Source organism: Myotis nattereri, assembly GCF_964212035.1.
Source record: "Myotis nattereri genome assembly, chromosome: 2".
NCBI classification, from domain to species: Eukaryota; Metazoa; Chordata; class Mammalia; order Chiroptera; family Vespertilionidae; genus Myotis; species Myotis nattereri.
The window spans coordinates 180,554,104-180,566,578 of NC_138076.1; the positions used below are offsets into that span (position 1 = coordinate 180,554,104).

Below are 12,475 nucleotides of genomic sequence, written 5' to 3' on the forward strand. Positions count from 1 at the left end.
GTTTGAGGCAATGTCAGCCCCGTCTGAACTTCCTCTACTTGATTGCTGTCAAGTTTCCCCAGAGCAAAAATCTTTGTTTTGAACATTCTGCTTAAAGTGCTATTTCAGTCTGTGCACCATCATGCCTCCTTGCCTCTGTACACACCTGAATTTCTCATTTCCCTTCTTCAAGTTTGATATCTGGAATCAAGTCTCATATTCGAGATTTGACTCTTGGTGTCAAAGAATGAGCACACAGAATGGATCCTTAAAACAGTATGATGTAACGTTTGATTCAATACTGAGCTGTGGAGTACAGGAGAGGGAGAGGCCACTGTGGGCCTGGCTGCATGGAGAAGGCTTTCCTACTTGGAAGGATTGGGAGGATTTACTTAGCTAATGGATTCAAAAATAGTAACAAGAGAAGCAGAGTTCAGCAAGAATAAGTGATTTGTATTTGAAGTAACTGGAATTTGGGAGCCTTTGAAGATTCTTGGGTAGGGAGAGGAGTAGACTGTCTAGGAAATGGTCTGGCAGAACCCATGGTGGTTCCGCAGAACAGGAGACGAGGGGTGGGGACCAATTAGGAGCCTCTTGTCCATGTTCAGGTGTGAGGTTATGTAAGCATGAGCCAGGGAAGTGGCTGTATACAAGTAGGTGGATTGAGGAGCCAGGAGAATAGAACATTATAATTGATGAATATTAGGTGAAAAAAAGTGCGAAACTACAGAGTTACTAACTTGTACACAGCCAAACAATCCATGTTCTGCAATGAACCAACTGCCAAAGACAGTGAAAGTTTATTGTCAACAGGATGAAATATGTCACAATCCGAATGGAAACAGCCAGTCACAGGCAGCTCTCTAGCAGGTCATACAGATAATCATCCTTTGTTGTGTAGTAAACCCTTACAAAGGCTCTGAACACAGGATGATTGACATTGTTTTCAAACAGCTCATACTGATATAACGAGGTGCCTGCTTAGATATCAGAAGACCAGATAACTTAATGTGGTTCTTCATTTTAGTCATAAAAGAATGTTTCCAATAACATAAAAGTGTTGTGTGTTCCCCCCCCCCCCCCCCCCAGTGATAAGTTGTGTTTACTCTGGGCAATAAATGTGAATTTATGGTCCATCTATGAACAAATCTCATATATGGTCCAAAATGATCCCATTACTGTACTTGATTTCTTATAAATAGGAGGATGGGATGGACTTGGTCATATAATAAATCCATTGTGTTTTTGTGTATTATAGTGTTTCCTTTTATTAAACATATCTTCCAGGGCACTGAAGACTATACCATCATTGCTGAAAGCTTAAAAGCTAGAGTATAGCAAGTTGGCAGTATCCGTAGCATTACTAATTCATCACATTCAAATACATGTTGACTTCTAAATATAGGAAGGAGGGATTAACTTCGGAAACTGTATCCGAGTGGGTTAAGTCAGGATTGCCCTTCATGTTCATCCACCTCTTAATTAAGGGTTGGGAAGCAGGCCACTTGGGTATCACAGTGCTTCTTAAAGAAGTGCCCACTCATGTTATCTGTTTTGGCTGTTAATTTTTCTGCACAGTGATTGTGCCTATATGGATATATCTATATTTATCTCTCATCTGTAATCCCTATGTGTGGTTCCTGCTTCTTTAACAAAAACACAACACTCTCTCACTGATCTAAAGTCTGATGTTTAAACCACCTACCTAGTTTTTACTTCAAAGACAATACCTACTAGTATTTTCGTTTTCAGGGTTTCCAGTAGATTCTTTGTCATATTCATGCATTCTAGATTTATATCTTCTGGGTTTTGCTTCATAACTTTTTGCTCTTTTAATGGATGTGTGATGTAAGGAATAAAATGAACTGAAAAAAATATCCCCAGGGCTCACTCTGGGTTGTCTGGACAACAAGCTGGCCAGACGCGTTTTGTGAATGTGTGTGTGTGTGTGTGTGGGGGGGGTGGGGGGGTGGAAGTGGGGTGGTTATCTTCTCTTCTAAGAGGCTGTTCCCTAATTTGGTTTCTGATGGGACCTGTGGCTTCTGCCCTTCAGGAGGAGCAGTCCAATTCCTGTGGGTCCATAGCTGGAGTCCCTGATCAGTTCCAGAGAGCCTGGTGCAGAGCCTGGTAACCTATCTTGATTGATAGGTTACTCTCCGACTTGCCCTGAAGAATTTCAATGAGGTGGGGGTATGGGCGCAGTTCCTCAGAAATCTAGACCCATACTCCTGTTGAGCAGAGTGCTCAGCACCTTTTTTGGGATGACGGAAAGAAGGGGGCTACATGCCTTCTCTACTCTTGTTGACATTCAGCTTGTATTTCCCCTTTCCCAATAAAGCTGTTCTTTATCTATGCTGGGTGATGCTGTGGAGTATCCTGGGCATGTGGCAACCAGGGGGACCCACCTGGGGTGAGAAGTAGTATTTCTCACTTTATGATGATGTTAAACAGCCTTCTATTTATAAGTCCTTTCAGAAGAGTTCCTGATTGTTTGCATTTAATGATACAATCTCATTGTTGAGTGTTTTGTGTTCTTTCTGAACACCAGCTTTCCTCACAGGCACTTGAATTTTAGTTTGCAGATTTATCTTAGTGAGAGAATGAATTTAATTCCTTTCCTTTTCTCCTTTTCTTCCCTTCCCTTCTCTTCATTTTGTTTTGTTTTGTTTTTCTATTTCTCCCTAGCCACACCTTCTTTGACTGATGGTCCACATCCCATTACTCTTTTTTTTTTTAAAATATATTTTATTGATTTTTTACAGAGAAGAAGGGAGAGGGATAGAGAGTTAGAAACATCGATGAGAGAGAAACATCGATCAGCTGCCTCCTGCACACTCCCCACGGGGATGTGCCTGCAACCAAGGTACATGCCCTTGACCGGAATCGAACCTGGGACCCTTGAGTCGGCAGGCCGATGCTCTATCCACTGAGCCAAACCGGCTTGGGCCCCATTACTCTTTAAAAGTAAAGACTGGTTTCCATTTTTTGCCTACCACATCTGATCCTTTTTCTTTGATGAAGCAAACAGGCAAGGAGGCAGTTCCCTCTAGATTCTAGAAGGATATCTTGAAAGAAAATTGTGCTTCCCCAAGTGTAAGTACTTGGATTCTGCACAGCAGGAAATAGTTCTGTATGAACTTTGTTTCTTTGGCAAAACTTGTGATTGACAGACTCGTGATGAAAGTAACTGGTAGAATGTCTAACCTTCATGACTTGGTCCAGAAACATCCATGAGTTTTAGACAGCTCTCTCTTCCTACACTATCTGGTTGAGGGATGCTATCGTAATTGCACAAAGAACTTTTATCCATTAATTTTGGAGAGTGATTTTCTGAGTTTTCCTTTCATGGGATTTATTTTCTTGTCTCTGTTTTCTATTTTTTGCCTCAGACCTCATCATATATTTTACTTGTTTATATGACATACTAGAGGCCCGGTGCACAAAAATTTGTGCACTCGGGGCAGGGGGATCCTCAGCCCGGCCTGTGCCCTCTCGCAGTCTTGGACCCCTCGGGGGATGTCCACCTGCTAGTTTAGGCCTGCTCCCTGGGGAATTGGGCCTAAGCAGGCAGTCAGACATCCCTCTGGCAGACCGGGAGCCCTCAGGGTATGTCTACTTGCCAGCAGGGAGCAGGTCTAAGCTGCAGTCTGACATTTTTAGAACTGCTGAGGAGGCGGGAGAGGCTTCCACCACCACCACTGTACTGGCAGCTGTCAGCCTGGCTTGTGGCTGAGCGGAGCTCCCCCTGTGGCTGTTCACTGACCACCAGGGGGCAGCTCCTGCATTGAGCGTCTGCCCCCTGGTGGTCAGTGTGTGTCATAGTGACCAGTCATTCCCAGTTGTTCTGCTGTTAGGGTCAATTTGCATATTACCCTTTTATTATATAGGATAGAAGCCTGGTGCATGGGTGGGGGCTGGCTGGTTTGCCCTGAAGGGTATCTCAGATCAGGGTGGAGGTCCCCACTGGGGTGCCTGGCCAGCCTGGGTGAGGGGCTGAGGGCCGTTTTCAGGCTGGCCACACCCCCTTCAGGGTGGGGTGTCCTGCTGGGGTGCATGGCCAGTTTGAGGGAGGGGCTGATGGCAGTTTTCAGGCTGACCAAGGCCCCCAGTAGGGACCCTCACCCCATGAGGGTGTGGCCAGACTGGGTGAGGGGCTGATGGCTGTTTGCAGGCTGGCCATGGCCCCCAGCCACCCAAGCCCCCAGTGGAGACTGGCTAGAAGCAGGTGTCTGGGATTTATTTATCTTCTATAATTGAAACTTTGTTGCCTTTAGTGGAGGCTGCAGCTGTCCAGGTAGGCGGGAAGCTTGGCTTCCTCCATTGCCGGGGCAATCAAGCCTCCTGCTTGCTCCAGCTCCGTGGCTGCCAGCCACCATCTTGGTTGGGTTAATTTGCATACAGTTGCCCTGATTGGCTGGTGGGCATGGCTTGGGTGTAGTGAAGTTACAGTCAATTTGCATGTTTCTCTTTTATTAGATTAGATACTCCTGTCCTTTATGCCTGAGCTAAGGCTACCTTAGTTAATTGCTAAAGATGAGTATCAGTTAATAAGGCCTTTCACAAGACATGGGTCTGAAAACTAATTTTTTATTTTGAGCCAAATGTTACTTTACACATCTTCATTCTATTTGGTTGTAATGTGAATTTTTATATGAATTTGGTTCTTTGAATTACTTCCACTATAAGAATCTTTCCCCACTTGTCTTTTGGCTTGAATTAAATTTATGCTGTTTTAGCATAAACTACCTGACTTGTATTTTTTTTCCACTTTGCTATTTGTTCTCAATTTATTATAAGTTGTTAGTGAGGATTAAAGTTCCTATATGGTTTCTTTTCCTCAGAAAATGGCTTATAAGGAAACTATGGAAGTTGATTCATTCAAATCAGAACAAATACCATTAGGTGAAGCATAAACATTTCTGCAATATTTTCTTGCTAAAGAGTGAGTCTAAAAGAAGGTGCTGATTCCTTTTTCCCACATTCTGTGCATCTAACGCCCTCTCACAGCTACGTTGGTGTGGGCTATCATATGAATGTGACCAGCGAAGCTTCTTCCACTCACATATCAGGTACCAGACATAGTCTCTGTGAGCTCTATTATATCCCTGTTTTCATTTCCTGTACAGTGCTTCTAAGTCACCCTGCTGACTAAAGGGTTGCCCATCCTTTCTACATTTTATGTAATAGTGGCAAGTATTATATTAAAGAGTATTATATATTATAGTATACAAATATTGTAAAAAGTATTATATAAAAAGTGTTGTACATTTCTGTTTTATAATGGATGTCTGTGCTATAATTACATTCTTATGAAAACAGCTATTCATTTACATCGAACATACTTATCATTAGTCTAGTCTTTATTTTCCCACTATCTCTCTAAGCAAATAATACACGCCAGTAGCACATTCTTTCTTGTTACTGTATGTACCAGAGATACAGATAGTCAAGGATAAAGGGGAGTTTTCTAGGACCTCTGATTAACCATTATTAAATACTCATTCACATGACATCAAATGAGTAAAAAAATACTAATACTGTATTTGTGTTGGGAAGGGAAAACAGGTTTGGGATAGGGTTAGGAATATGTATTTACCCTCTGGAAGAGAAGGGACTTGGGCCTGAGTTGAGTGATGTCTGGAGGGAAATTATCTACTAGGAATGGTGGACAGAGCCTCTTCTGTGCACTGTAGATCTCAGGCCAAGTCTTCAAGCACCCTTAGGCGCCAACCAGGGAAACAGAAACTCACCCATGAGCCAGGATTATTAGCTTCACATGCAAGGTCAGATAAGTAGATTAAGGGTAATTTTTGGGATTCTACAACACTCTAAATATCTCCCTAAAATGCCTATTACATGATATTACTCTTAGATGGCAGGAGAAAAAATACCTAATCATCCCACAACGAGGTTATCTGAAGGAGGTGACATTTATTATAAGAGCTTCAATTAAATTATAATCTGTTTGGTCAGTCACATACAAAAGACTGATTATTAGATTTTTTTTATGTTTTGGAGGGAGGTGGGCAGGGGAAGGGAAGATATTTGACATCTGAAGTTGGGAGGAGAGTGATTGGTAAATGACGCCTCTGAATTCGGTTGAATAGAGGTTACAGAAAGAGAAGGCCAAGGATTCAGATGGTGAGCAAAATGCTTTGCAGTCCTGTGAGGAGGGTCATCCTTTAACTTCAGTGTGGTGGGGACAAGGAGAAGACATGCACTAAGCTATTTGAATCATCCAGCTGCAGGTGCGGGCAGTCCTACATTGTTGGATTTGGAAAGTTCTTTCTTAAAAGCATGATTTCCCTTGTTTAAATGAAGGAGATGGAGCTCCATTAATTGGTGCCAATATTTAGTTCATTATATAGTTCACACAGTATTATTTTCTTGTATCGTTTTACTCTTGATATATGAGTGTCCTTGTCTGATGCAAAATAAATTGTAAATGGAAGCCGTAATAAGATCCAACATTTGATTAGGTATTCACTCTTTGAGTCTTTACCTAGAATCCTGCTGCCTTTCCAGTTTGCAGACTCTTCTAGAAAATTCTAGATCCTTCTAGAGTATTCTTGATGTGTTGTTTCTGAATCTACTACTACTTTATGTTACAGTATATACTATGCAGTTAAAAATCTGGCTGCCTCTCTAAAATCACTTAACTAAGTAGTTTTCCATATTGCATTAGAGGAAATAAAATTAAATTCTTCCAGATGATAGAAGGCAATTACAATAAAGTACAAGGACTTTTGGAGTGCAGTCATTTTTCTTCATCACTGTTGTCAAAAGGAAAATTTGGATATCTATAAGCATGCCACTGTTCTTAGTATTGCACACTTTTTTGGAGCCTACTCAGTTTCAGGACTTTGAATCAAATTACACCTCTACATTTTCCACCTTACTAGTATTTTGTCATTAGAATAAAGCCAGGGCTTTGTAGATTTGGCCACTGACCTAGGACGAAAGTTGTATAAGATATAAAAATACAACCAATTTCTCCTCTTTGTGGAGGAAAACTCTTGGAACACCTTCAACTTGGAGCATTTGGGCATCAAAATACGAAAACAAAACTTAACCATGGTTATATAGTTTACGTATTTCTTAAATTCCCCTAATTACTGCTTTGGAGTCATCCAGATGTTCTGTGGGTCCATGTTGGTGTTCAGTTTAATTACATTAAATTATTTTCTAAAATTAAAAGGGGCTGTTTATTGAATTCTCCAGTGTTGACTCCTTTTGTAGACTGCTGGCAATTTTTAATCAAAATATTTATTCTTCATAATTCTTATACTTATAGAGGTTAGCATTGTCTATATCCTCCCCTTGGTTGAACTAAAGAGCTTTTTTGTAATGTATTATGAGATTAATGTAGTATGAGCTTTGTGTGAGATACTTTTCTTAAAACAAGACAGTTGCTTTTTCTTTAGGTCATTGTTTGAAAAATAGACTTGAATATATCTGCCAAAGGTTTCCCTTTATTTTAACTGTGTGTTTTTTGTTTGTTTGTTTTTTAAGTTGACATATATCCAAAAGCTCTCTTTTCTACCTTAGGAGCTTTGTCAGTCTTTGGACTTGGTAATATCTTAATCCTGCTTTGTGGTACAAAATTGGTTTTCTTTAATATTTCTTCTCTTCTAGAGAAAAATGAATATGATCTTTAAAAAATTGATTTTAGAAAAGAAGGGGGTGGTGGTGAGAGATAGAGAAAGATTAATGTGAGAGAGAAACATCTATCAGTTGCTTCCTGTACATACCTTGCCTGGGGATCGAACCAGTAACCTAGATATGTGTCCTGACCAGGAATTGAACCCGCAACCTCTTGGTGTACAGGACTATGCTCCAATCAACCAAGCCACCTAAGCAGGGCAATAAAGTCTTTTAAAAAGTCAGCTTCTACCCAGCCAGTGTATCTCAGTGGTTGAGCAATGACTCATGAACCAGGGCGTTTACGGTTTGGCTAGATTTGCAATTAAGGCACAAGCCCAAGTTTTGGGCTTCATCCCCAGTAGGAGGCATGCAGGAGGCAGCCGATCAATGATTCTCTCTCATCATTGATGTTTCTAGTCCTCCCTCCCTCTCCCTTTTTTTTCTCTGAAGTCAATAAAAACATTAAAAAAATAAAATTCAGCTTTCACTTTTATGATCAGAAAGGGAAATTTAATTATATGTTTAGATTTTGCAATTTCTACTTCTCTGCCAGGGTTCTTATCCCAGCATCAAGAAAGGTTCAGGAATCTGGAGAAGGCCGTGTGTAGATGTTAAATAAGAATCCAGAGACTAATAAAGAGTCCGGAGACGAGATATAATTTTGAAAGGCATTGGGGGTCAGAGGAGCTTAGCTAAAGGAGCTAAGTTCTAAGGTCTTAAAGTCTAAGGTCTTATGTTCTCCCATCCCCAGGACCCCATGCTTTTTATTAACACAATTTGTCCTGAGGTGAGGCAGAGATATACACTTCAAAGGGTATATACAAGCATTGTCAGAATGGAAGAATTAGCCTACGGCTGTTCAGGTGTTTGGCCAGTAGGAGGCAATAACATGTAGATTAATTTGCCTTTTAGCTGTCTGGCAGCCACAATCTATTTAATGTATCCTATTCAGGTTTGGGGAAATGCCCTCAGCCATTCCCAGATGCAGGTGACTACATGTGTGACTCAACCCTGTTGAGTCCCCAAATATCATCAACCTTTTGATGAAACTCTTGAAATTATGACCAACTGGACTTGGTCTCCGGCACTTCTCACTATAAATTATTGTTGCTATCAAATAGAAAGCCCATTTGTCTCATTCTCTTACCTCCAGTCTCTATCTAAATAGTTTCCATTTGTATTAGCACTTGGGCTCCTTCCCTCCTCTGCACTGGCTTCACTTACATATATAGTTTTTTATTTTTTCCTATAATGTTTTAGGATTCACTTAGTGTTTATTGTCTTACAGACAATATCTTGCATGTTTTTCTCTCTTATTTACCTGGCGTGGAGTTGAACGGCTTTCATTTTCCTCCTAGAATTTATTTGTAGAAATAAATGACACAGCCCTGAATTCTACAGTGATGTTTCGAAGGCTTTCAGTGTTCATGTCCTTTACTTTTTGCAGGTCTAATTCTATTGAATGAAAGAGACAAGGTGGTCAGAAAGGTAGCAGGTAACCTGGAAGAGTCCCACACCACAATAAAACAAAAAGAGCGGGGTTTGAAGAACATGGTAGTAAAACACCAAATCAAGTGCTAAGAGAAAGTTTTGGTAATGAAAGTCATTGGCACATACAACACCTTTAGCACAATTTGTTATAGATTATTCTTTGGAGAAATTTAGTGGGAACAGTAATTGGAGATGCAAGACGACTTCCCGGAATGGGCAGGTTCACTGCAAGGGCTTGGGTAGCCTCAACTTGGCCATATTTTTAAAGAGATGAGAAAGAATCAGCAGAGGGTAAAAACGGCCTGTGCACAGAGATAGGAAGGAAGCAGGAAGAGGAGGCAGGGAAGATGGCATTTTAAAAATCCATGCATCAAGAGTTCTTTCTCTCTGAGGCCCAGAAGGGAAGGTAGTCAGGCTTGTGGGTGATACTGGAAATTTTCAGATGGAAAGAGGGAATGAGTGTAGGCAATTTCCATATGCTCGGTAAAAGTGGCCTAAGAGGTTCCTTGCTAAGGTAGAGTTCAGGCTGGGAACCTCCATCTTTGACAATAGTTGCCTGGAGAGAAGCAAAAAAGGATTACAAAGCTTACTGAGAAGTGGCAAAGGCTCAATGTTGATCAAGGCACTTTGTTTGCAATATTTCATTGACATTCTTTGACTTGCAAGGAAATTTTTTTTCTTTCTTTCTTGGTTTTCATTAACTTTGTGATTTGTTATGGAACAGAGTAGGAACAACAGCTTGGTACAAATGAAGTAATAATAATATCTATTGGCTTTATATATTTTTGTTGCTTTTTCCTGAGTTTAGATTGGCGCCACCTTTAACGGAGAGAGCCCAACACCATCAATATAGGTGTGTGTTTTGCTTTGTTTTTTTTTACCCAAGTTGAACTTGACATTTTTTCCACGTGCAATTTTGTACATATTGTAAATCAGTGCAGTAATCAGGCTCTACTTTACTTAATTGCACTCTTTCTTGCAACATCCACTGTCAATTCTTGCCACTTTCTGCACACTGTGATGTCTGTTTTTCTGCAATGCCTTTGGCTCAGGAGACTTCTTCACCTGACAGGTATCTCCCAGTTTCCCACAAATCTTGCATACTTAACTGGTTTTCATCTTTCAGGACCTTGGCTTCAACTTGACCTCCTTCATAAAGCTGTCTAAAGCGATAGCTGTTTCCCCTCTCTCTCTGAGTAGTGAATTCTGCTCAGTTCAAATCCTTATTTTTATATTTCTCTGTTTTCTTAGGTAGACTCTGATTTTCCTGTGGGAAGGACCATATCTTGTATTTCTTTTAGACCCATTCACCTTACCTAATACCAGGCATGGATTAGGTATTAAATGTTCATGTATTACGTTGTTTGTAACTGGCATTTTATTTTCATATGGTGACTCCAATACTTGATATCTAAAATCTGTATACTATATATTTGTTTTTTATTGTATGCTACAGATAATGGTTGCTATAATGAAATATTTTTTTCTTTTTCAGGTCCGCTTAATAAGCTTTATTAACGTATTGATTTAAAATATTATTTTTAATATAAATATTATTTTCCTTTCTTCATTTTCATGGTTTTGTACTTGCTTGGTTGGCCTTTAAGGATGTCATGGTAACCTGCCAAGGAATTTGTGGGTTAAGGTGTTCCTGAAATGTTTTCCAGCTATTATTACATTCTCCTTTACTCTTTTTTCCCCCTGAAGTTCATCCCTGATGATATAATTATACTTTTATGCCCTGAACTTTTACTGTTTTTTCTCTTCTAGGCAATATAAAGTCATGATTTGTCTGATAAATTTAGCATAAAGAAATACACTGATAATGTTATATGTAATAACTTTTCTTTTACTTATCTTATAATTTGATTGTTATTGGGAAATGGTAATTAGCATGACTCATGCAAGCCAAGGAACTTTGTATTGGATAGAAAAAAACACAAACAAACACAAAGGAAATGTCTAAGTTGAATAATACATTCATTACAAAATAATTGCAAAATGTATTTATTAATTTTTTTACAAAATAAATACATTTATCACTATGCTACATATGGCATAAACATATGTATTTGTGTTTATCTTAGGAATCAAACAATTTGAGTCCAGTTCAGGATGGAACAAGGATACCTCAGATTGACAGCAATAAGAGCAATAACTACCGGATTGTGAAGGAGGTTAGCAGAAGTTAACTATTTTTCTGTGGGTTAATGCTTGCATGGTAAAGAATTTTTGTGCAGCTTTTATATGAAATGTTAGGTTTGTTATATTTACTGCTCTTCTTTTAAAAGATTTTGATTCGGCTAAGTAAACTCTGCATACAGAATAAAAAGTGTCGGAATCAGCATCAACGGCTACTGAAAAACATGGGAGCTCATTCGGTGGTGCTGGATCTTCTGCAGATACCCTATGAAAAGGTTAGTTCTTAGCTACTTGTTTTCTTTAATTTTTTTTTATTTTGATACTATTTTAAACGTATAGCAAGGTTACAATGAACTTTTTCCCTTGAGCTATTTGAAAGTATGACTGCGATCTGATTCCCCATCACCCTCAAGCACTTCAGTGTGTATTTCCTACAAACAAGGACACTCTTCTACATAATCACATGATAGCCTTCCAGATCAGGGAAGAGTTTGACACTGAGCTGCCACTTAATCCTCACAAGCCATTCACATTACTCCCATCATCTTATGCGTGGCCCCTTGACAGAAAGATCCACTTGCGGAATAGGTGCTGTTGGGTTGTCCTGTCTATTTAAATCTCCTGATGGCTGGGACTTTCACGACATTGACATTTTTGAAGGCAGACCAACTATTGGGAGGACTGTCCCTTCTTTTGGGTCATCTGATGTTTCCTCGTGATTAGATTCAGTTGTGCAGCTTTGGCAGGATCTTAAGGAAGTGACACAAAGTTCTCCCCACCACTTCCTGTCAGGCGGCACACAGTTCTGGTTTGTCCCCTTGTTGATAAAGTTGTGTCTGCCAGGATTCTCCACTGTGAAGTACTCATTTTTCCTTTATCACTAATAAGTATTTTATGGAGAGTTTCTTTGAAACTGTGTAAATATTACCCCCTTTAAAATATATTTTTTTTTTACTGATTTCAGAGAGGAAGGGAGAGGGAGTGAGAGAGAGAAGCATCAGTGATGAGAGAGAATCACTGACCGGCTGCCTGCAATCCAGGCATGTGTCCTTACTTGGAGTAGAATCTTGACCCCCTGGTTCATAGGTTGGCACTCTACCATGGAGCCACACCGGCTTGGCTAAATTTCCATTTTTAATCACACTTTCAATCTATTCATTTATTTCTTTCTACCAGTATGGACTTGTAGATGCTTGTTTTTCTCAATGGGTTATCCTAG

At 39.9% G+C, this 12,475-nt stretch overlaps 1 protein-coding gene across 1 annotated transcript in view; it reads left to right on the forward strand.

The window, feature by feature from the left end:
- ITPR2 (inositol 1,4,5-trisphosphate receptor type 2) overlaps window positions 1-12,475 on the forward strand; it is a 423,569-nt gene that overhangs the window by 177,416 nt on the left and 233,678 nt on the right. The window contains exons 27-28 of the mRNA XM_081114981.1: window positions 11,202-11,291; window positions 11,406-11,531. Of these exons, the coding sequence (XP_080971107.1) occupies window positions 11,202-11,291; window positions 11,406-11,531 (216 nt within the window). The remainder of the gene's footprint in view (window positions 1-11,201; window positions 11,292-11,405; window positions 11,532-12,475) is intronic.